This window comes from Herpailurus yagouaroundi, unplaced genomic scaffold (assembly GCF_014898765.1).
Source record: "Herpailurus yagouaroundi ecotype Mexico unplaced genomic scaffold, PumYag 100, whole genome shotgun sequence".
NCBI lineage: Eukaryota > Metazoa > Chordata > Mammalia > Carnivora > Felidae > Herpailurus > Herpailurus yagouaroundi.
Window position 1 is genome coordinate 5304417 of NW_024412391.1, and position 24808 is coordinate 5329224.

At 52.0% G+C, this 24808-nt stretch overlaps 1 protein-coding gene across 1 annotated transcript; it reads left to right on the plus strand.

Annotated features, from left to right (window-relative positions):
- The first annotated feature begins 8095 nt into the window (after nt 1-8095).
- On the plus strand, nt 8096-24636 carry EPHA1 (EPH receptor A1). Its single transcript, XM_040471706.1, has 18 exons — nt 8096-8230; nt 9312-9379; nt 13650-13931; nt 15903-16305; nt 16547-16702; nt 17223-17567; nt 17721-17848; nt 18106-18256; nt 19137-19233; nt 19455-19513; nt 20271-20396; nt 21225-21410; nt 21572-21633; nt 21755-21961; nt 22151-22300; nt 22555-22748; nt 24136-24291; nt 24380-24636. The coding sequence occupies exons 1-18, from the start codon at nt 8149-8151 to the stop codon at nt 24456-24458; spliced, it is 2931 nt and encodes a 976-aa protein (XP_040327640.1). The 5' UTR covers nt 8096-8148; the 3' UTR covers nt 24459-24636.
- The last annotated feature ends 172 nt before the right edge of the window (nt 24637-24808 follow it).

Consider the following 24808-nt stretch of genomic DNA (forward strand, 5'->3'; position numbering starts at 1 on the left):
TGCCCACCCAGGGCCTTGGAGCCACAATGGGTTCTTCTTCCCTCTGATCTGAATCTGTATGGCACATTCTCTCCTCTCCTTCAATTCCCTGCACCAAACTCACCTCATCGATACACAGAGACCTCCTCATATCCCCTTCCCTGTTTAGTTCTCCCAATAGCTCTGTCTGAAAAACCTATTGATTTGTGTACTGTCTGGTTCCTCCCCCTAAAATGTAAACTCAGTGAGCGCAGGTGGTTTTTTGTTTTCCTTGTTTACAGGTATTTCCCAGCACCTGGAACAGTGCCTACCTCATAGTAAAGGCAGAATAAATTTTTGTTGGATGAATGAATGAACTACGCTATTGAAGTCATTCTACTAGGCCCAACACAGAGACCACCTTTTCCTGTGGCAGGAGGACATTGTTCCTGTCAAAATCAGCCTCCTGTATTTGTGTGGCTGTCTGCTTCTGCCTCCACCTGAGGTTTTATGGGAGGTGCCTTCCACTTGGGTGCACCCTCTCCCGACACACGGAGGTGCTCCCAGAAGGCAAGTGAACCGCTTGCATGAGAGGAAGTCTAAGCCTCAGAGAGGTAAGAAAAATGCCCACAGTCTTGTATCTGGGAGGCAGAAATCTAGAGTTCTACTGCAAGTCAATATGAATTTAAAGGCTCCTAAAATTCCTTTCCGTTAACCTTCAGTGCCTCCCCAAAATAAAGAGGAACTTTCTCACTGCCCAACCAGAAGAATTACTCAGGTATATAATTAACCGGGATCAAACTGAGGCTTTAGCAATGGAGAAACCAACAGACACCGCCTCATATTATCTTCAATTAAATCTGGGCATCTTTGGGCATTTGGACCTTTTTTTTTTTTTAAGGCTGTTGAGCATTTTTTGGTAAAAATAAATTCTGGCTTTAAAAAAAAACAACTCTCTAAGTAAATGAAACATCCAGTAGTATAAGTACAGGTTTTGTTTCTGGTCTAATAAACGGTTCTTCCTGAGAATTATTGTTTAACAAAAAGGAAGAAGACAGGGAGGGAGGGGAAGGAAGGAGACTAGAAGGGAAAAAAAGGAAGAAAAATGAAAAGAAACAGTTGCCACTCTGATGGCACAAGAAGCTCCAGAGTAAGCTGGCTGAATGGAGCGGAGACACATCTCTCTCCAGCTTGCACCTGACAGACACCTTGCAAACAATGATGGTCCTCTCCTCCCAGCCGGCACCTCCTAGGCAACTTGGGTTTCTGCTTTCTCCACACCCGCCCCCCCCAACCACCACCACCCTGTGTCCAGAACGGAAGCCTGAAAGTAGGACACGCCCTCATCACACCATCACTAGCCCCTCCCTCCCTTCCTTCCCACCTGGACCTTCCCTCCTCTCCGGTCAGAGGCTGTCGCTGCGGGGACGACACGGGCTGTCCATTTTCACAGTCATGAAAATCACTGTCACTTTCATGTCGTGCTGATTATTATTCCTGTGATATTCTAAGATTTCATATGGGATAAATATACCTGTTGATGGCATACTTGAAGATACAGATGCAGTTACCTGCTTCCCCTCACCAGGTGGCGCTCATATTTTATGACCCATGGCCTGAATACCTTCCAAACTGGGGGATCTATTGGGAGAAGGGTACATTCATTTTTTAACCCAAGTGGTGGTATCTGTATGTTCAAACATGCACGTTTCTGTGTGTATGCATTCATAACAGTAACTTTCTAACTGGAACTTAGAAAAAAGTATGGATTGCCCTGTTAGAATCCCTTTTATTAAAAAGTTCTTCAAAGCAAAATTTAAAAGGAATCAAATTTTTGCCCAATTAATAGGATCCACACTTATCAAATAATTCTTTTATAGGACAACAATGTAACGTTAGCTCTGGGCCACAGGACCAGTAGCTTAAAACTGAAAGTGTGGATTTTGCCAGTCTACATCCCAACCCTCTCTAGGGGTTAGTTTCCCAGAACTCCCAGCCTACACCAGCAAAAAAATTGTAAATTTTTCAAATAAACTGTTAGCCTAATCCAGAAGACAAAGCTGACAGTTTGTTTCAGCCCTCTCCTCTCTCATACTAGCTAAACTAAAATGGACTTTGAAACATAGTCTTCCACTCCCTCTCTTCTTCCTGTGGTCTAGGCAATAAACATTTTGACAAGGACCAAGCTCTCACTCTTCTCCTGGGGGGGTGGGGGGGTTCTGGTATTTAACACTTGTCTCAACTTGTTCTTACTAAATTTCTGACCTGTCCCCGTTCACTGAGACACATTTGTTCTCTCCCTCCCCCTCCCTCCCTTCTACCTGCCCAAGCATTAATGGAGCGTATTAATTTCTCAGGTTAGCAATGCTATCTTCTCAGGCGGTCAAGCAAACAAGTTCAGGTGGAAGCACAGGCTTTGTCGTGAGATGCACACAAATATTAGTACAAGGAATTCTGAGTCACAGCCTCTTCACACGACTGACCTGTCCAAGGTTTCCTGTCGCCACTCCAGAAATCAATGAAATACTAGGATAATTGTAAACTGGTTTTATTTTTCCTCTGGAGAGAGAACGGTTAAGAATGGGGGGGGGGGGGGGGGGTGGTGAGGAAGGTGTTGAGGTAAAGCTCTACCTAAATATGCATTTGGATGGAACGAATGCATAACCCCAACGGAATTCCCACCTCACCCCTCCCCCGCTGCCTCTCCCATCAACACCAGAAGTCACCCCACCTCCTTTGTGGCTGCTACCACCCAGCCTTGAATTCATCCTTGAATTTCCTCTTCGTGGCCCATGCTAGCATGCAGCACAGGCTCATGGATTTTTCACTACCTGCTTGCCTCTAAAACAAACAAAATGCTTGGATTTTAACATTGCAAAGGGAAATAGAATTTTAGGAAAAACAAGTACAAGCAGAATTGCAGTATGTCCCAAAAGTGTGTCATATTTAGTCCCATAATGCCTCATGATCTAAATGGATCAAGAGTGACTTCTCTTAGCTCTTGCTTTATTCTTCTCTTGCCTCTTTTTGAGATCTGAGCTTCAACCAAACAACCCTTTTAATTCAGGGACTGATGCTACTTAGGTCTGCCCCTTCCTTCAGCAGACTTATTCCCCGATTCTCCAAATCCATCTTGCAAACAGCCCTGTACACAGGACACAAAAAGGAAAAAGATGTACCCTTACGTTACACGACAGAGCCAGGAGCATATGCTCGCATCCTTTATCGTATTTGTACACGCCTCGTGCACCGTGATGTAGGTGCTGAGGACCAGCATCATTACCACCATTTCCCCCATTTTGTAGATGAGACAGTTGAGGTTCAAGACAGTCAGATGATATGCCCAAGGTCATCACATGATGAATCACATGATTCAGTGACAGAAGTAGGACTTTTTTTAAATAGTTTTATTTATTTTGAGGGAGAGAGAGAGGAAAAAACACATGCGGGAGGGGCAGAGAGGAAGAGAGAGAATGCCAAGCAGGATCCTCGCCATAAGCACAGAGCCCGTTGCAGGACTCAAACTCACAAAACGTGGGATCATGACTTGGGCTGAAATCAAGAGTTGGACACTTCACCGACTGAGCCACCCCTGGCGCCCTAATAGTAGGACTTTCCAATAGATATTTTTGGAAATATGGCATCTCAGGGAAAACTTCCACCTGCTTCTGTCTCAAAACAGTCCTACTTCTGATATGAAGAGTTACGGCTACTTAAATAAATCAGGTGCTTTCCTTTTGTCAAACTGACATGGAAGACGGGAGGGCCATACAAAGGAGTAGGGAAGGGGGACAATCCGGCAGTGTGGCATTGCTCACAGGCTGCCCCTGAATAGATTTAATCAATAAAGGAACCATGGGGCTAGCAAGAACTCCCCTTCAAAAACACAAGTACCTTCTGGGAAGATCAAACATCTCTCAGATACCCAGAGACACCCAGACCTAGATAAACCATGGGAGTGGCCTGGTGTGGCAATTTAAGTGTAGAATGTTTAACCACAAAGTCAAGAAGTCTTTAAAAATAAGGTGTTTTTGTTTTGTTTTGTTTTTTAATGTTTATCTCTGAGAGAGACAGACAGAGCATGGACGGGGGAAGGGCAGAGAGAGAGAGAGAGAGACATAGAATCCCAAGCAGACTTCGAGCTGTCAACACAGAGTCCAAACCAAAGCAGGGCTTGAACCTATGAACTATGAGACCATGACCTGAGCTGAAGTCAGACGCTTAACCCACTGAGCCACCCAGGTGCCCCAATAAGCTGTTCTTTATACAGGGGAATATCGTACAACAAGGAGGAAATAGCACACAATAACAGCACACTCTTACGCACACACATAAGAGTAAATGAAAGAACTCAGACACCAAAGAATGCATATTACATGATTCCATTTTAGAAAGTTTGAAAACAGGCTTTTTTTAATCCATGCTGTTTCAAGCCAGGGGAGACAGAGGGAAGGAGGTAGGAAAACAAAATTTAGGCGCTGCCTACTTCTTTTGCTTCTGGAATCTCAACTGGAGGCCAAAGGCCCCAGAGTCCAACAGACCTGGGTTCAAATCCTGATTCTGCAACTGAGTGGACTTTGAACAAGTAACTTAATTCCCTGTGCCTCAGGTTTTTCCATCTATAAAACAGAACTAATAATACCTTCTTCAAAGGGTTGGTGTGAGAAGTAAATGAAATAATGTACGTGAAGTGCCCTGGCAGCATGCGTAGGTGCGGTAATAAATGGTAACTATGATTATCCCCACCCCTGCTGCCTGATGGTAAACCAGGATCAGAGAGCAGATAGGTAAGAGCACAGAGGAGAAGGGAAGGCAAGGACCAAATTAGCCTTGTGATCAAAGATGTGCGGAATTCACCCGGATGCATTGAGAGAGCTGTTCCTTCGCTTCCCACTGCCCACACAGTCTCCTGGATCGTGCTGCCTGCAAGTGCAGGCCAGCCCGCAGCAGCCAAAACAAAGCTGTTTGGTCCCATCCACACAGGCCCTTGCTCAGGACCTGATATTCATCTGATAAACCAACGTGCACTGATGCTTTCATAGTGTTGCTGGCAGCTTACTGGGTTACCCTGCCGGTTAGGCTGTGTTTTAACCAGAGTCTTATGGACATACAAGGCCTCAACCTAGGCTGGGTGAAATTTCACCTTATCCCAGATCAGCAAAGAGCCAGGTGGAGCTGGAGAGGAGGAGCAGGGACAGGTGGGGGATGGGACAATATGAACAAGGGAGTGTTAAGGTCCGGGCTGCAGGAGGAAGCCAAAAGCCAGTAAGTCTGAGGCTGCAGGGATAAGCAGGCTTTCCATTCCATCCTTCTTGACTACAGAATGAGAACTACAGGATCAGAAAACTTGGGTTCTCTCCATCTAAGAGGGAAGACAGGTGTCCCTCTGGGAAGCCTCCTCAGGTAAGGGGCCTGGAGTTCCTGGGGAAGCAGAGCAGAGGGAGACTGTTTGGGTTTGATTTTTGGATTGTTAAATGATGCCCCAGGGCATCCACACAGGGAACAGTGGTCGACAAACCAGAAGGAGCAAACTGCTGATGCCCACAACCTGCACGGACCTCAGGGCATGGTACTGGAAGGAAAAGCCAGACTCAGAAGACTACAGGAAATTCTGGCCCCTGCAGGCGGGGGAGGGATCTTGTCTATATTGACAGGAAGCCTGGAGCCCAGGTGGGATTGACAGCAAAGGGCATGAGGGACCGTTTCTGGGTGATGAAAGTGTTCTGGATCTTGAGTGAGGTGGTGGTTACGGGGGTGGATGCCTTTGTCAGAACCCACTGAACTGTGCTCTTGGAATGGGTGCAATTCATTTTATGCAAATTATCCCTCAATAAAGTTGCTTTTAAAAGAAAAAAAAAATGTGATGCCTTAGTCACAGAGGCTGTTCTACTCCAGGAGCTCCCTGCAGGAGAAACTCAGTAGGCCGCACCCCCAACACTGCCCCAGCACATCAGTGTCTGTACGGTAACTTACTGCTAGCAAGAGCTTTCTCCTCTTCTGATCCTCACACCCGCCCTCCCCCCCCTTAGTTTTACAGCTAAGGAAACAGAGACACAGAATAGCTAAATGAGCTGGCCTATGTCTTCTCACTCCGAATCCTGCCATTTTTCCTGGAACCGGCCTCAGAGATCACTCGAATGTAAGGAAACTAAGGTCCAGAGAGTGTAAACAGCCTGACCAAAGCAGCAGTGCTAGTTAAGGGCAGAGGCCGAAATTGAAGGCCTGCCTCAGCCCACACAAACAGAATGAGGAACTGTCAAGCTGGGAGCATCCTGAATGGGGGTAGAAGGTGGGCTTTCATTCCCCTTCTGTGTCAATTCCAGAACCTGGACAGAGAAGCAACCTTAAAACAAAAGCAAGCCTCCTTTCCAGCCCTCTTCACGCCACCTCTCCCTGCACGGAGCAGCCCCCACCCCACCCCCTTCAGTCCCAAGGGTCTTGTAACTTTAACAAACCACAGCAACGAACACATGCATTACCTCACCACAGTCTGGCTTATTTCCTAGCAGCAATTGTCCAAAGCTTGCTCCATTTCCCCCCTTCTGTTGGCTGTGCACCCTTTGCCCATTCCTCCCTGCTGAAATCACAAAGCTCTGACCCCAGTGGGCCTGCAGGAGCCTCCGCCTCCTTCCCAAAGTACTTACCATTAGAAAGAGGCCCCTGGTGCTGAACAGTGTGTATCCACTGGCCCCTCTGTATACATTCTAAAAGCATGCATGTGTGTGTGCTCAGGGGGAAAATCCTGGGAGAATCTCAAGACACAACTGGTGGCCATTAACACTGGGGAGAGGAGTTAGAGGGTGGAAGAAGGGAGGATTCTACTTTCCATTTTGTTTCTTTTATGTTCAATGTGAATTTTCCAACCAAGATCCATGGATTACATTTATTTATTCATGCCAACGAGGATAGTCTGGGCCAGAAAATTACAAGCCATTTTCTTCTCATTCTTAATCTGTACCACAAACAGAAACCCCGAGAAGTATTAATTTTTCATTAATAAAGTAAGCACCTGCAATGTACCACAGTCACTGAAAATGCAACAACTGAAATGATACAAAGACTACGAATCATTCACCTAAATGAGATGGACCCAGGGAAGGGTAAAGGAAGGAGAGGCCCCAGGAGCAGAGTCCCCACCATCCTAAATACATGTATCGCTCCCATTTTGTACCTCAGCTGGGGTCTACTCCTATCTGTCATTTGAGTCAAATGTGTTGGCTTTATGCCCTCCTCCAACCAATAGCTTGTTTAGGGCAAGGACTGTCTTACTCTTCTTTGAGTCTCTCAGAGCTTGATGCATGCAAAGTAGAAAGAGAATAAACATTTATTAAATATAATGTAAGGAGGTCTCCAAGAGGGTGGGAGGGACGTGGGTTGTCTCCAACTAGACAGGACACAAGCAGGCTGGACCTGCTCCCACTTAACACTTGTGCTCAGAACCCCTCACAGATTCCTCTCTTTTGCTCTGTAAAGCTCATGGTAACATGTTTACTAAGACCTTCCCTGCTCTGGACACACCTGACTCTCTGCCCCACTCCCAAGACAAATCCTGTGCCCCAGCAGTCAAACTGGTCCATTCACCACTCCCAGAGCACACCTTGGGGCTCCCTGCCTCAGGCCCTTGCTCATGCCTTTCCCAATCTCTGCCACTGAAAACCCAGCTCACACGGCCTACTCCCTAAAGACTCACCTACTGTTGCCCTGAAGGCTGGGCTTCCTTCCTCTTCCAAGTCTCCAGGTCCTTCTCTCCTACTGCAGCATAAAACCCTGCCTTCCCCCGTGGCTATTACATTGCTAGGAAATGCTTTCTTTAGAAAGAGAGAGGGAGAAACACAAAGGTTTAGTTCAAGTCAGAGGTATAATTAGGTTAAAGGTTGAGTTTAGGATTAGAATTAGAAGTGGGTTAATTCTGGTTAATTCGAACTGGGTTAGTCGATTCCTAATCCCACCCACCAGGCGGCGCCCGCAGTCTCATTCCGGTCCAGACGCCTCCGGTTTTTGAAGTTTACTACCTGTCTAACAAGTTTCCTTCCTGCTCTACCGTCCCTTTAAGAAGGTGATCCAGGTGAGGCCCGGCTCCGCCCCCGGTGCCGGCCCCGCCCCCCGCCCCCGCCCGGCCCTCCCAGCTCGCCCAGTCCTCGCGACCTGACCCAGCCGTCTGGGCCGAGGTCCCAGGTCCCGGCCGGCGCCATGGAGCGGCGCTGGCCCCTGGGGCTCGGGCTGCTGCTGCTGCTCTGCGCCCCGCTGCCCCCCGGGGCGCGCGCCAAGGAAGGTACCGACCCCCGCCCCGCCCCCCTCCCCCAGGGGCCCGGCCGGCACCCTTTCCAGGAGCCGGCATTCCTGCGGAGGCCCGCTCCGCGCGCGCCCCTCTCCAGCGCTCTTGTTTTGCCCTGCCGCCAGGCGATCGACTGGCCAGGCCAGTCTTTGGTCTTTGACCCCCAAACAACTGGTGGCCCTGGTCAGGCGCCCTGGTCAACAGTTTGCGCCTGGTGGTGGGGAGGGACCTACTGACCGCTGCGAGGAAGCGGCGTCCAGACTCCCGCCCCCCCCCCCCCCGCCCCCAGCACTCGTGGGGATCCCTCATTCCCAGGCAGTCTCAGTCTCAGGTGCCCAACCCAAAGATCCGGACCCTATGAAGTCAGGGGTGGGAAGTCCCCTTATGCCATCCTAAGCCTGAGGGGGCGCGGGGTGGGGGTGAGGGTGGGCAGAGGGACTGCCACTGGGGAATGGATTCGAACTCGGGATGCAGGAGTTTCCAGATGTAGAGATCAAATCTTAATGGTGAAGGCCTGTACACCCTCTCTGGACCTACTACCCCCATTTTCCCAGGCTCAAGAGCTACGCCTGGTACCATCACTGCACACCCCCAACCACAGGCAGAGCAGGCCATTTGCCTGTAGGAAGGAGCCTCCCCACTCAGGAACCCCCTGTAAGGTTCCCTGACCACACCCTACCCACTCAGGACCCCCAGGGGCTGAGATCCTCTCTTGCCCACACACTCTTCCAATTCTGCAGCTGCTGAATTTCCCCCAGCCAGCACCAGCCACTGCTGAGTGAGAGGGTGCAAGTCTTAAGTGGGGCTGAGCTTCCCAACACTTCCTGCCTTGACTTTGGTCAAGGATCCAGCCCTCCAACCCTTGCCCGACTCTGCCTTCCTCCCTTCACACTCTGGAGGAAGACGGACTAATCCCTGAGCTCTTCACTCCTCCTTCCCCAGCTAAACCTCAGGAAGTCACAGCTGTTAGGAACAGGATGTTGAAGCCTTGGGGCTGGGGGCCCAGAATGAGGAATGTGGGTTGCACGTGTGGGTCCTCCTCCCCCAAAGGTGACCGACCTTTTCCTCATCACTTCAGTCACTCTGATGGACACGAGCACAGCACAGGGAGAGCTGGGCTGGCTGCTGGATCCCCCAGAGGATGGGGTAAGTGTCAAGGGAGGGGAAGGCTCAAAGCTGCAGGCCAGTGGGAAATGGGCGGAGAGGTGGGTGGAGGAACGGAGAAAAGAGCAGGAAAAACTGGAAGTGTCTCCTCAGGGAGGGGGAAGGGAGGTGAGTCAGAGCCTCCTGAATGGGCCATTTGGGGGGGGGGGTTCAGGCTTCACCCCAGAAGAACGCTTCAGTGCCTGGCTCCTCCCCTCCCTGCCCCAGAGAGAGAGAGGACTTGGGAGGTGATGAGACCACAATCCCCCAGGCAGAGGATGAACGGGACCAGGGATGCAATCATTGAGGGCTAAGAACCAAAACACCAGATGTATCTTCAATGTGAGGTCCATCTATCCCAATAGAGTTGCACAGACAGACTTCAGAGGGCCAAGGGTCAAGGAATCCCATAAAAGTGGATCCTAAATTGCATAGATGTATGGGGATATTCTTTTCTGGATAGGAAAGCCAAAGTTTTCTGCAAGTTCTTCAAACGGTGTTTGCCTCCCCAAAATTCAAAGCTGCCCTCCCAACTAGAGGTCCCTGAGCGCTTGGCACCTTGTCCATTTTCCTCAGCCCAGGCACAGCACGCATTCCAGCTGTCTGAACCTGCTCCAAGTCCCTTCCCTCCACAGATATTCCTAAGACCTAGTGAGCAGAGAGACGTTCTTGTGAGTCCCAAAGCACACCTTTCCATCACTCAGCAGAGCTGGCCGCAGAACCCCAGGAGGCTGCCCTCGCTGTCTCAGCTTCCTGGAGTCTGGCCTCAGGGCCTCCTTCCCTCTGGTCCTGGACCCCTTTGGCCTTCCTATTCCTGTAGGAACGCAGCCTCTATTTCTGGTATTGGGGTCACCTGCTTTCTTTCCCTCTGGGTCCTAGGGTCCTGGCTCTACTCTTAGTTCTCCCACAGAGTGGCCTATAATTAGAATTAATAGACTAAACCATAACGTATCCTACAGGAGGGGCTGCTTGGAAAATCCTGGATTAGGCCAGCCGTAATAGGCGCCTCATCTCATAAAGCAGCTAATCACTCCACAATGAGGGCTGCAGGTCCATTAGCTGGCTCCCACAGGCCTTCGCTGTGCCCCAGCCACCCCCACCCAAATAACTCTTCCCTAATTGGGCTGGAGTGGAAGCAAGGCCCCTTGTGCAGCTCAGGTCAAACAGCATATGTAATGCATATATGCACATATATATGCATATATATGCATTAGATACATATATAATATATTTGCACCGGGAGGGCAAGAAGACGGGAGCAGTTACAGACTCCCAATGTCTGCCGTGTCCCCTCCCCTCATCTCACACACATGCACTCGGATTCAGGCTCACCAGAATGTACCCATGTAGCAGCCAGCAGCCCGAGTGATAAGTGAAAGGATCCTTGTTGCTGATCCTGGGCAGCTGGTTCTCCCCCATCTGTCACCGCTGGAACTGGGAAAGGCAAGTCACAGCTGGGAACATCTGCTCCTCCGGGCTCCAGCTGCAGCCATGACAATCTAGCTAATGAGCTGCACATTAACCGCCTACCACCCTTCCACCTGACCTCCACGCCATGCCTTCCCCTTGGGCTTCCTCATCACAGCTTCCTGCTAAGAACAGGCTCCGGATGCCTTCACTGCTGGACACCCCCTGCCCAATCTTTGAACTGCCTCACACAGCGCAAAATCATGTACCTCATATACTCCTGCCCCTGCCACACCCCACCCAATTCTCAGTTGAGGGTGCTTTCCCCTACTTTTTCCCAGAGCTGAGAGTAGCAATGAAAGCCCTTACAGAAGATGTTCTAAGGGCCTCAGACTCCTCTTTAAGGCTCAGGTCAAGATCTCATGGGTTCGTGAGTTTGAGCCCCTTGTGGGCTGACAGCAGAGAGCCTGCTTGGGATTCTCTCTCTCCTCTCTTTCTCTACCCCTCCCCCACTCACATGCACTCCCTCTCTCAAAAATAAACTTTAAAAAAAAGTAATTTAAAAATAACAAGGAAGAAGAAGAATGTGAAGTTACATCTCCATTTCATACTTTACACCAAAAAATAAATTCTAAGGAGATTAAAATCCAAACCTAAAAACGAAATCCACAGAAATATGAGGAGAAAATACACAAGATCCTTATAAGTTTGGGATGAGAGAGCTTCCCAAGCAAAATACACGACCTAGAATTCATAAAGGGAGAGAAGATAGACGTTACTGTGTAAAATTTTTAAATGTAGGCCAACATCAAAGATATCATTAGCAAATTAAGTGGCATGACAGGAAGAAAACATTTGAAACATATTTCAAGCAAACGATTAGCATCTATGATGTAAAAGGAAAAAAAAAAGGTTCATCCAAATGAACACTCAAAAGGTAACGGGCAAAGTTTACAAACACATAATTACATAAAAATACAGATAGCCAATGAACACAATAGAAACGCACAGCCTCCTTCTCAAAAGAAATGTAAATTAAAATGGCAGGAAGCTGTGTTTTGTCCATAAGAGAGGCCAAAAGTGAAGAGATCTTCAATATCCAGTTTCTCAAAAAAAAAAAAAAAAAAAAATGAGCCCTCATGCATTGTTGGTGAAAGTATAAATTGATAAATCCTTTTTGGAGGCCAATTTGACAGTATCTTCTTACAAAGTTTATAATATTTACCTTTTAATACAGTACTTCTACAGAAATCTTATAGAAATCTACACATTTACTTAAAAAAAAACTAGAAGCTACCTAAATGTCCAACAATAGGAGAATAATTAAATAAATTACGGTACATCCATACAATGGAATACTATTTTATGGATTGCTAAAAAGACTTAGGTAGATCTTTTTATACTCTCGTGAACATCTTTCAAAGACTTTTTATTTGTTAAAAACAAAACAAAAAGTAGGTTACAAAATAACAGGTTAAAAAATTATGTTAAAAACACAGAAAAACATTCAAATGTTTCTCTAGAGGCACTGAAAATGGTCTTGGGAGCTTCACTCCAAATCGTTAAGAATAACTTCCCGTGAAGAGGTAGTCGGGGGGGAGGACTTTCACTTTATATTATATATGTTTATTCTTTGACTTTAAAAAAAAAAACTTACTCATTTTGAAAGTGTGTTCATGTTGGGGGGGGGGGGGCGGGAAGGGCAGAGAGAAAGGGAGAGAATCCCAAGCAGGCTGGGCACAGTCAGCTCAGGGCCCCATGTGGGACTTCAATCCATGAACCTTGAGATCATGACCTGAGCCGAAGTCGGACGCTTAACAGACTGAGCCACCCAGATGCCCCTTCTTTGACAGACTGAGCCACCCAGATGCCCCTGGGTGCACATCCCAGCTCTGCCTCCTAATGACTGAGTGCACAGGGCAAGTCACTTAACCTCATTGTGACTCAGTGTCCATCATGGAAAGTGTTTATAACAGTGACTGGTGCATGGTTAAGTCCTGTATTAGTGCTAGCCATTGTTATTACTAAGTTTAAAAATAAAATGCTTTTGGGGCTCCTGGGTGGCTCAGTCGGCTAAGCATCCCACTTCAGCTCAGGTCATGATCTCACGGTTCGTGAGTTTGAGTCCCGCATCGGGCTCTGTGCTGACAGCTCAGAGCCTGGAGCCTGTTTCATATTGTCTCCTTCTCTCTCTCTGCCCCTCCCCTGCTTGTGCACTATCTCTCTCAAATATAAATAAATATTTAAAAAAACTTTTAATAAATAAATAAAAATAAAATGCTTTTCGTGTAAAAGCAATTCACGGGGGTGGACTAGATGGTGTCTACGAGTCCAAGCAACCCCATCCATTGTTGATTTTGATAGTGACCATAACTGGAAGGAATACTGGAGAGGGTGAGTTCCTTCCATACAGAAGAGATTTATGCTTGTTCGTGCCCTCCAAAAGCTTAGGGGCCTTAATGTTAAAGGTAGTATCCTCTTTTCTACACAAATACGCAGAAAGGTTTTGTGAATGAGTTTCTGCCATAAAAGTCGGCCTTTGGGGCACTTGACAATCCTGACTGATGAGACAGGTAAAAAAGCGGTGCTCATACTTCTGCAGCTGAAGTGGGCTCACTGAAGAGATCGGGGCTGGCTGCAGATCGCATGGGGGTATTGTCTTGCCCATCCTGTATCCAAATAAATCCTGACTCTAAACATTTAGCTTCTTCTCCTGGAGCCCGGGGGGGTGGAAAGAGAGCAGGACAAGCAGGTGAACTGGGGGAGCTCTGACACCAGCTTCCCCATCATCAGCTCTAGAAAACCAGAGTTTAGGGAGCAGGTGATGACTTGGATGGAGCCTAACTCGGAGTTTTCCTTCTCGCAGTGGAGTGAAGTGCAGCAGATACTGAATGGGACACCCCTCTACATGTACCAGGACTGCCCACTGCAAGATGGCGGGGACACTGACCACTGGCTGCGCTCCAACTGGATTTACCGGGGGGAGGAAGCTTCGCGTGTCCATGTGGAGCTGCAATTCACCGTGAGGGACTGTAAGAGCTTCCCCGGGGGAGCCAGGCCTCTGGGCTGCAAGGAGACCTTCAACCTCCTGTACATGGAGAGCGACCAGGACGTGGGCATTCAGCTCCGACGGCCCTTGTTCCAGAAGGTGCTTCTACCCCGCCCCACCTCCCACCCCTGCCACTTTGGTCCTAACACTGGTTCCTGCCCCCGCTCAGCTCAGGAAAAGAGACAGCGGCAGAAGAAAGAGAAAGAGGATCTAGGTGTCCAATAAGGACAAGAATGCGGGACTAGCAGTCAGAAGAGGTGGACCTGAGTAGCGTAGAGGCCCCCTGACCTGCGGGACATACGTCCCAGGACCACCCCCCCCCCCCCGGGATGCCTGCACAGACAGTACTGAACCCCGATACATACATTCCCGCGGTTAAGCTTTCACGTATAAATCAGGACGGAGCCAGAGACACAACACTGGCTCGTAATAAAATAAAACAATGATAACAGTACACTGTAATATAAGTTATCAAAGTATAGTCTCTTTCCCTCCCCCTCTGTCTCAAAATATTTCACGTGCTGTACTCACCCCTTTCCACGTGGCGCAGCGAGATAACAAAACGCCTCTCCAGGAGAGAGAGCGAGGAGCGAAGCACCGCTGAGTCCTGTCGTCAGCCTGTGACGTGACGTGACGTGGCGTGGCGTGGCGTGGCGTGGCGTGGCGTGGCGTGGCGTGGCGTGGCGTGGCGTGACGCCGGCGCACCTGGCTACTATTGACCTTCTGACGCAAGGTCAGGAGGAGGAGCCTCTGCTCGCAGGCGTGGTTGACAGCCCTGCTGGCTTTGACAGCTGCGAAGCTGAAGCCGCGAAAGCCGGACCGCGGATAAGGAGGAGCTGCTTTGCCTTTTCTGCTCCGTCCGGCCTTTGCGCTCTGCACTTAACCTCTGAGAGGTTTTCTTGTCTTAAAATAGTGGTGATAATAGTGCCGGCCTTATCTGTTTCGGCGGCTTTGCCTCCTTTGAGATAACGGCATTCCCTGGTGGAGGTATTTGGACTTTTGCTATCAGCACCCAGGCTGCTTGCGAGTGACACCCCGTGGGTCTACCTAGAGCTGTGTAGGGAGACACTTCTCTGCAGGCTCTCTCTCTAATACCATCCCTCTCTTTCCTACTCAAGAAGACGTACCGGAATGCAAAAGCGTAAGAAGCATATTATAGGACGTGCTCGTTTTTGTTTTGTTTTTTTTTTTTCCCAAAGAGAAGATGTTGTAAAGTTTGTTATTAGTAATAAATGAATGATGACGCACTTCATAACTGATCACCTCATTGGCACAGACGCTGGGAACACCTTCGAATAGTGGAAATTATATGGGCTATAGCGTCTCACTGCCTGGTTACCAGTCCCATCATGTAGCTGTGTGATCTTGCCCAAGGTCTCTAGCCTCTCTTCGCCTTAGTTTCTTCATCTGTTAAGTGGGGATGGTAATCCATCCTACCTCGTAGGTTTATTGCAAGGACTCAACAGCATAACACACATAAGACGCTTAGCCAGTAGCTCACAAGTCATAAGCCCTTGGTTTACAGTTGTGTAAACTATACTTTATTTATTTATTTATTTATTTATTTATTTTATATTTTAATGTTCATTTATTTTGAGAAAGAGACACAGAGTATGAGTGGGGGAGGAGCAGAGAGAGAGGGAGACACAGAATCGAAAGAACACTCCAGGCTCTGAGCCGTCAGACCAGAGCCCTACATGGGGCTGGAACCCATAAATCGTGAGATCATGACCTGAGCCAAAGTAAGAGGCTTAAGTGACTGAGCCACCTGGGCACCCCTAAAGTATTTTTTTTAATGTTTATTCATTTTTGAGAGAGAGAGTACAAACATGGGAGGAGCGGTGGGGTGGACAGAAGGTGCAAAGCAGGCTCTGCACTGACAGCAGAGAGCCCGATGTGGGGCTTGAACTCATGAACCATGAAATCACGACCCGAGCTAAATTCGGACGCTCAACCACTGGGCCACCCAGGCGTCCCTGAACTATAAAGTATAGAGCAAACACTGTTTTCTGTCCCATGGGAGTGAAGCATGACTTTACCATCCCCTTCTTGCACACCTCTCCTTCCCAGGTGACCACTGTGGCTGCAGACCAGAGCTTCACCATCCGAGACCTCGCATCTGGCGCCGTGAAGCTGAACGTGGAGCGCTGCTCCTTGGGCCGCCTGACCCGCCGAGGCCTCTACCTCGCTTTCCACAACCCAGGTGCCTGTGTGGCCCTGGTGTCTGTAAGGGTGTTCTACCAGCGCTGTCCTGAAGCCGTGCAGGGCTTGGCCCGATTCCCCGACACCCTGCCCGGACCTGGCGGGTTGGTGGAAGTGGCAGGGACCTGCTTGCCCCATGCCCAGGCCAGCCCTGGTCCGGCGGGTGCACCGCGCATGCACTGCAGTCCGGAGGGTGAGTGGTTGGTGCCCGTGGGCCGATGCCACTGTGAGCCTGGCTACGAGGAAGGCAGCAGCGGTGAAGGATGCCTGGGTAAGGAGGCCGGAGGAGGTGGTGAGCACTTGCAGGGGCCACTCGGGGGAGGGCCTCCAGGTGCCGAGGGAGGGAAGGAGGTCCACGCTCCATCTCCGCAAAGTGTTGACTGTGTGGCTGAGCACCCCAGGAGACACATGCAGGGTGCTTCTGGTAAGAGGATTGGAGGCGGTGGCGAATGGGGATGATTCTGCCTGTAAACACATTGGCCAACCATGGCTCTGCTGCTTTCTCCCTCCAGCCTGCCCTAGCGGCTCCTACCGGGCAGACACAGATGCACCACATTGTCTCAAGTGTCCAGAGCACAGCACAGCCGAGCCTGAGGGGGCCACCGTCTGCACCTGTGAGAGCGGCCATTTCCGAGCCCCGGGGGAGGGCCCCCAAGTGGCGTGCACGCGTGAGTCCAAGGGGGAGGGCCTGGCCATCTGTGAGGAAGCGCAGGACTTTTGGTGAGCCCATGTTAAGGTCGAAGTTTTCCGGAACTTTTCAGAAATTGGGCACCATTTAAAGTGCCAGACGTTAGGGGTGCCTGGGTGGCGCAGTCGGTTAAGCGTCCGACTTCAGCCAGGTCACGATCTCGCGGTCCGTGAGTTCGAGCCCCGCGTCAGGCTCTGGGCTGATGGCTCGGAGCCTGGAGCCTGTTTCCGATTCTGTGTCTCCCTCTCTCTCTGCCCCTCCCCCGTTCATGCTCTGTCTCTCTCTGTCCCAAAAATAAATAAACATTGAAAAAAAAAAAAATTAAAGTGCCAGACGTTAGAGCTCCTCCCCCTCCCCCCACCTTCCTGGAAGAATCCAGAGCTGAGCTGGGTCTGAATCCAATCTCCCAGCAAGGCCTTCGGCGGTGGGAGGAGGCAGAGGCCAGCAGGCTAGATGAGAGCAAAGTTGGTTCCTCCTAATGGCCCCTCTTCTCCTTACAGGGCCCCCCACAGTTCCCCGAAACCTGAGCTTCTCTGTTTTGGGGACTCAGCTCTCCCTGCGTTGGGAACCCCCAGCAGATATGGGGGGGCGCCAGGATGTGAGGTACAGTGTGGGGTGTTCTCAGTGTCGGGGAGCAGCAGTGGACGGGGGACCCTGCCAACCCTGCGGGGGAACTGTGCGCTTTTCCCCGGGAGCCAGCGGGCTCACGGCACCGGCTGTGCGTGTCAACGGCCTTGAACCCTACGCCAACTATACCTTTAACGTTGAGGCCCAGAATGGAGTGTCGGGGTTTGGCCCGTCCACACATGCCAGCACCTCACTGAGCATCAGCATGGGGCACGCAGGTGAGTGACCTGGGCAGGGGCCAGGACAGGACTGGCGGAAACCAGAAGGGCTCAGGACCACAGAGACAGATTGACGGGCAGAAAGCAATCAAAAAGCGACTTAGGTTCTTTCTTCTTTCTTCCCAAACCCCCTGGAACCCTCTTGACTCACAGAGTCACTGTCAGGCTTGTCCCTGAGGCTGGTAAAGAAGGAGCCACGGCAGCTGGAACTGACCTGGGCAGGGTCCCGGCCCCGCAGTCCAGGGGGGAACTTGAGCTACGAGCTGCATGTGCTGAATCAGGTGAGGATGAGGCAGAGGGACAGTCCCTGGTGTCTGGGTGTCTGTTCTGGGGCACAACTCGCCATTCCTAGCCTGGGTGATGGGACGGAGGGAGAACTGGCCGAAGTGAATGGTGTGGCTTTCTCAGGACAAAGCCTGCAAACAGCCCTGCCCTGACCATTCCCCAAGCCACCCCTGTCCACATGATCCCAAGACTGCCATCGCCTCCACCAGGTCTCTCTCTGCACAGCCCAGTTTCCGTTGGTTCTCATCCACAGGACGAAGAAAGGCACCAGATGGTTCTAGAACCCAGGGTCTTACTGACCGAACTGCAGCCAGACACCACGTACATTGTCAGAGTTCGAATGCTGACCCCTCTAGGCCCTGGCCCTTTCTCCCCTGACCATGAGTTCCGGACAAGCCCTCCAGGTGGGTGGGTTATCCTGTGTTCTGCCCCAAACACACATGCACCCGTCATCCCACCGAGGCTTCTCAAACACTGCTCCAATCAGTGACCTTTCCTCTTCCGCTCTGCATGTGCATATGCACATACATGCACGTACACGTAGGAACTGCCTCAGCGGAGAGAGCCCCGCATGGACTCCCACAAAGCCCCCTCCCCATAGTAATCTCAGACATTTTCTTAAGAGAGAGAGAGCACAAGCAGGGGAAGGGGCACACAGAGAGAGAGAGAGAGAGAGAATCTTAAGCAGGCTCCACACTCAGCAAGGACCTGGGGCCTCAGTCCCACGACCCTGGGATCATGATCTGAGCTGAAATCAAGAGTCAGACACCGGGAGCACCTGGGTGGCTCAGGTGGTTAAGCGACTAACTCTTGGTTTCAGCTCAGGTCATGATTTCATGTTTTGTGAGTCTGAGCCCTACAGCGTGGAGTCTGCTTGGGGTTCTCTCTCTCCCTCTCTCTCTCTCTGCCCCTCCCCCACTCACTCTCTTTGTCTCTCTCAAAAATGAATAATACACTTGAAAAAAAGAGTGGGACACTAAACCAACTGAGCCACCCAGGCGCCCCTCCTCAGAACACCTTCTGCTGCTGGATACTGCCAGCCAGGATCCTGCCAAACCTCCTAGACCCCCGGTTTCGTGCTTGTCACCAGGCAGCCCAAAGCTAGGGGCCCCAGGGTGAGGCCTCTCCGCATGCTCCCCCCCACACACACACTCCCCCATCTCCTCGCACAGGAGACACACACCTGAGGCCCACTGAGGGACCTGCCCCTGGGTGTGCCCTCGTAGCCTTCATCGTCCCTGTGGACTCTGAGCCCTCCAGCCCTCCTCACCCCCTGTGCCACAGTTTCCAGGGGCCTGACTGGAGGAGAGATTGTGGCCATCATCTTTGGGCTGCTGCTGGGCGTAGCTCTGCTGCTGGGGATGCTCTTCTTCCGCTCAAGGTGCTGTTCCTGCCCCTTGCCGGCTGCCACCCGGGGCCCCAGAAGCCCTGGAATGCAGCCCAACACCCCTCCCCTCCGCTAGTATGAAAGCTCCCTCCAGCATTCCCCCACCCCGTCCTGTGCCCCCAGCCCCTGTGGTTTGTGGGTAAAACCCATCCAGAGCTCCCTGGGCCCCTGCGGCAGTCCCGGGACTCTAAAGCAATGCTCCCTCACCCCTGCAGGAAAGCTCAGCGGCGACACCAGCAGAGGCCCCGTGATCGCGTCACTGACGTGAACCGAGGTGAGCCCGGGGCACCTGTGTGTGTGGTTGGGGGGGGGGGGTCGGGGGGTGTGGGTTTGGGAGGCGCCACTGGGATAGAACCAAAGAACCCACATTTGCCAAGCCAACTCTGGGAGCACGAGTCGGGGCCGTGGTCTCTGGAGCTTTTCTGTTTTGCTACCTAATTAACTTTGGTTAATTAACTTTGTACTGATAGCCCCCCAGAGGCTCTGTGCAATTACCTGTTAGCTCTTGGTGCCACTGTTCCGACACCCTGGCTGGCCAGGTCTGCTGGCCGAGGCTTGGTGGGAAGGGGGTTGCTGGCAGGCTCCCTGAAGTCCTCCGAGGCATGTGGGCTTCCTACCGGTCACCTCATTAGGTGCCCCCACGAAAGGGGGAGGCAGTGGTCCCTCCAAGTAACAGGGTGAGGGCGAGGCTTGTCTGGGAATGTGAATGAGGTGTGAGTGATTGGAGGAGTATGGCTAGCAGGGGTGAGGAGGAAGGGCAAGAGATTTGAAGTGTGGTCAGCGAGCCATGGAAAGATTGGGTAACTCAAGGCTGTGAACAGCTTTCAGCCTCAGGTTCTGGCCTGCAGCGCTGGGACTCTGGGGGTGAGGACACAGAGCTTTGCGCGTAGACAGAGGAAGAACCTCATTGCTAAGGACGGAGACTTTCTCCCACTTTAGCCAAAACAGGACTCTTACGGGAACAAAAAAACTCCTGAGCCTTGAAGTTCGAGTTCCTGTGGTGAGCCCCCCGCCCCCCGTTCTGCCTGCAGAGGACAAGCTGTGGCTTAAGCCGTATGTGGACCTGCAAGCATATGAGGACCCTGCCCAGGGAGCCCTGGACTTCACCCAGGAGCTTGATCCAGGCTGGCTGATTGTGGACACTGTCATAGGGGAAGGTGAGCCCCGCAGGTCCCCTGTGTGTGGCAGCACAGAGCTGCGAGCTGGCTGGCCTGTCAGTTGACCCAAGAGCTCCTAGATGAGTTTCCTTTCTGCTCTACCCTGAATCTTCCTCGAATTGCTGTGGTCATGCTGTAACCCCTTTATCAGATGTCCTCAAGCAGCCCCTGCTTCCTACACAGTTTGCTTCGGTGGTTATGGAGTTTCTGATGAACAGCCTTAAACACATCATCTTTGTCAGCAGAGGGGTCGTCGTCCCCAGGCTCAGGCTCTTCTCAGATGGTTCCCAAACGTGGGAGAGCTTCAGAGCCTCCCTCGCCCCGCATTCCACCCCACCAGGAGCCCAGTGTCCTTGGGCTGCCCTGATCCCTTGGGTCACTAGAGGAAACGATCTGAGCAGAGAACAAAGCTCAGCAGTGTCCTTGCTGACTGTGCAGCCAAGCCAGCTGCGCTGTGACCGGAGGAGCTCGTGCGAGAGGAGGCAATGGTTAGCCTCCCCAGTCACTGGTGCACTGGCCCCGGCCCACCCCGCCCTTTATAAACACAGCCCGGTGCCACTGCACGACACGCACTCACCTGGCATTTACCGAGCACCTACTGTTAGCTGAGAACTCTGCTCACCTGGGACACCGTGCCGAACAGGTTGTGTGGCTGCACCGCTCCTCCAGATTCCTGGCCCCTTCCCTAGGAAGTACGGCCCAAGCCCCTGTCCCACAAAGAGCAAGCCACTTTTCTGATCCAGCGAAGAAAAGAACCAGAGTGCTGGAGGATACTGCTACCTGTCCCCCCAGGGGCATCGGGTCATGGCCTGTTTTCTTTCCTCCCAGGAGAGTTTGGAGAAGTGTATCGAGGGACCCTGAGGATCCCCAGCCAGGACTGCAAGACTGTGGCCATTAAGACCTTGAAAGACACATCTCCAGATGGCCAGTGGTGGAACTTCCTTCGAGAGGCCACCATCATGGGCCAGTTCAGCCACCCACACATTTTGCACCTGGAAGGCGTCGTCACCAAGAGTAGGAGCAGTGGTCTCCAGGAGCTTGGGGAGGGAAGGAGGAAGAAGGGAGGGCATGAGAGCACCGGAAGCGTAGGGGAGATCTGCTGCCAAGGGCAGGAAGTCTGGTTCTGGGAGGAGATGGGTAGAGGCTGCCAGGCCAACTTGTGCTTTGTGTCTCAGGAAAGCCCATCATGATCATCACGGAGTTTATGGAGAACGGAGCCCTGGATGCCTTCCTGAGGGTGAGGAGGGTGGATAGCCAGCTGGGGAGGGGAATGCACCATGGATGCCTGGGTTTGGGCTCCTGGTTTGGGAGGAGGAGACCCTGCCCGGTGCCTAACTGGCCCGCTCACCCTGCTGCAGGAGCAGGAAGACCAGCTGGTCCCTGGGCAGCTGGTGGCTATGCTGCAGGGCATCGCGTCAGGCATGAACTACCTCAGCGACCACAGTTATGTCCACCGGGACCTGGCCGCCAGGAACATCTTAGTGAGCCAGAACCTGTGCTGCAAGGTGTCTGACTTTGGCCTCACCCGCCTTCTGGACAACTTTGATGGCACTTACGAAACCCAGGTTAGAGCCCTGCGCTCGCTGCGTCTACGCTCGCATGCAACTGTGTGGCATACATACGGTCACACACGTATGAGTATGGGACGCGTGCTTTTGTGGACACAGTAATGACTCATCCCTTTGCACAGGTGCTTTCTCGCGCCCCTCCTTGCCCTGAAACACATCACCTTTCTGCCCTACATGCCCTGTTAGGGAGGAAAGATCCCCATCCGTTGGACAGCCCCCGAAGCCATTGCCCATCGCACCTTCACCACGGCCAGCGACGTGTGGAGCTTTGGGATTGTGATGTGGGAGGTTCTGAGTTTTGGGGACAAACCGTACGGGGAGATGAGCAATCAGGAGGTAAGCCTGGGGTAGTCCTCCCCATGTCACCCCTGACTGACTTCTCATCTCCCCAAACCTTCCCGTGGCCCCTTCCTGTAGACATCCTATTCTTTCTCCCTGACCCAGTCTTTCGGCACTCTTGCTCCTCTGTCCCTGTCGTCTTACTCCCTGTTCTCTTTCCTACTGGTCAGGGGGTGGGTAGAGGCTCTATCGCAGTGATCTTGTGTGCACAGAGGCTTCTCATGGGGCCCCTCCCTGCTCCCCTGCTGCAGGTAATGAAGAGCATTGAGGATGGGTACCGGCTGCCCCCTCCCGTGGACTGCCCCGCCCCTCTCTATGAACTCATGAAGAACTGCTGGGCCTATGACGGAGCCCGTCGGCCCTCCTTCCACCAGCTGAAGGCACATCTGGAGCAATTGCTTGCCAACCCCCACCCCCTGCGGACCATTGCCAACTTTGATCCCAGGTAACCACATTGGAGAGGGCAAGGGGATTCGGAGGGCAGATCTGGCAGAAGGAAAATGGGCGTTCAGCAACATTCACCGAGTGCTAGGCCTGTGGACCTGCGGACAGAGTGCGGCGTCTGCCCTCGGGGAGAAGATGCCGTCCCATCCTTGATAGGTCTGGGTTGGTAGCATAGAAAGCAAGCACAGAGATGGAAAGCACATATAAACAGTGCCTACGACCCGATAACTACTCCAGAGAGCTTGTTCACTTGGGTGGGGATTGGAGTGGGGGAGATAGAGCAACCGGCAAGTGCTAGACAGTGGGATGTGTGCATGTCATGGCCGAGGGAGGGGCAGCCTCGTGGGGTCTCCCAGAGCACATGGCCACCCTGGGCTGGGGAGCTTAGGGCAGACCGGTTACAAATAGCGCAGGGTCCTAGCAGAGATGGTGGGGTCAGTGCAAGGGGGACCAGCTCTGCTGAGAAGTTTGGACTCTACCCTGAGCGCAGAGAACCACTGACCAGCTTGTAAGTCAGAGGGACATGGTCAGCATTGTGTTTTACCAGAAACATTGCCGGCATGTGGAGAATGAACTGGTGGCAGGAGTGGGGTGGGGGAGATGGGCACGGCTGGACTCTGAATGCTGGATCAGGTGAACCAGCCCTGGCATGCTGGCCTCCATATCACACCACCATATATAACCTTGTTTCTGGGAGAAAATATGCTCCAAGCTCCAGCTTTTGAAACTATCTTTTGGAGCAACAACTCCCTCGTATACTGGAGACTGCGTGTGCTAATCTTTCTGGAATGTTGAATATTTTTCCCCAAGCAGATTTACTTTGCTAATGGTTTTGGCTCTGGCTGGCTTTAGCACAGCAACACTCATTGTCTTTGAGGGTGTCGGAGTGCAAGAATAACAGCCGAGGTGGAGGGGGCAAGCCGTGGCTGCTCCCAGAATTCAGGGGGCCGCCCCGAAAACGGCAGGACCACGCCTAGCTTCTAAAGCCTCCGCTCTCCTGCCATCTGCTTCCTCTCATCTGCGGTGGTTGACGCTTGAGTCTTAACCAGCCACCAGTTACTCAGGACTGGCCACTCCCGTGGGAGATGGGCTGATGGCATGCTTCTGTTGGGGACTTCCAGGGCTGTCACCTCCCGAGTCTATCAGTGCCACAGGACCGTCAGCCTGCCTGTTGCCGTGAGCACACCAGGACTTGGGCCAGGAAATGAGTTCGCAGACAATGGCCAGGCTAATCCACAAAGTCCAGATAATCTCTGTGCTCAGACACCCAACTTGAATGCTGGCTGCAGATGCTCAGAGGCTGAGCCCCGATCTCAGAAAAGCTGGGGCAGGAAGTTGCGGGCAGCCCCTGCACATCTCGTGCAACCGAGGGACCCCTTGTCCCACAGGGTGACGCTCCGCCTTCCCAGCTTGAGTGGCTCCGATGGGATCCCCTATCGAAGCGTCCCTGAGTGGCTGGAATCCATACGAATGAAACGCTACATTCTGCACTTCCGCTCGGCTGGGCTGGACACCATGGAGTGTGTGTTGGAGCTGACGGCCGAGTGAGAACCCCGGGGGGGAGGGGGCCCCAGGCAGGGAGGGCTGCGGGGGGTTGAGCCCAGACTCACAGTCCCCTTTCGTCGCCCACAGGGACCTGGCACAGATGGGAATCACGCTGCCGGGACACCAGAAGCGCATCCTTTGCAGTATTCAGGGATTCAAGGACTGAGCCCCTCCTGCACCTACCCTGGCCTCAAAGAGCAAGGATGGGGCCATGGTCGCTCCCCATGGCCCTCCCCTCATCCTACAAAATGTAGGCCTTCGGTGCTGCTCCTGCCCACCCTTGCCTGAGGAACTCACCTCTGGATCCAGGAGCCTTTGTTTTAAAAAGGGAGGTGGGGGTAGAAGTGAAAAGGTAATTGGGGGAGGGACTTGGGGGAGGGTTTAATATATATACATATACATATATATTTTTGTAAATAAACAGGAACAGAGTTTTCACCTTTACCCCGGGCTTTATCCCTGTATCTCCTCCATCCCACCTGTGAGGGCTGTACACACAAGAACGATTCCTGAGAA

What these genes read in the sequence shown, in the direction of transcription:
- EPHA1 (XM_040471706.1), top strand. Translation starts at nt 8,149, where the DNA reads ATGGAGCGGCGCTGGCCCCTGGGGCTCGGGCTGCTGCTGCTGCTCTGC. An exon ending in GACGGCCCTTGTTCCAGAAG is followed by an intron (nt 13,932 to 15,902) that starts GTGCTTCTACCC and finishes TCTCCTTCCCAG; the next exon opens with GTGACCACTGTGGCTGCAGA. An exon ending in GTTCCGGACAAGCCCTCCAG is followed by an intron (nt 18,257 to 19,136) that starts GTGGGTGGGTTA and finishes CCTGTGCCACAG; the next exon opens with TTTCCAGGGGCCTGACTGGA.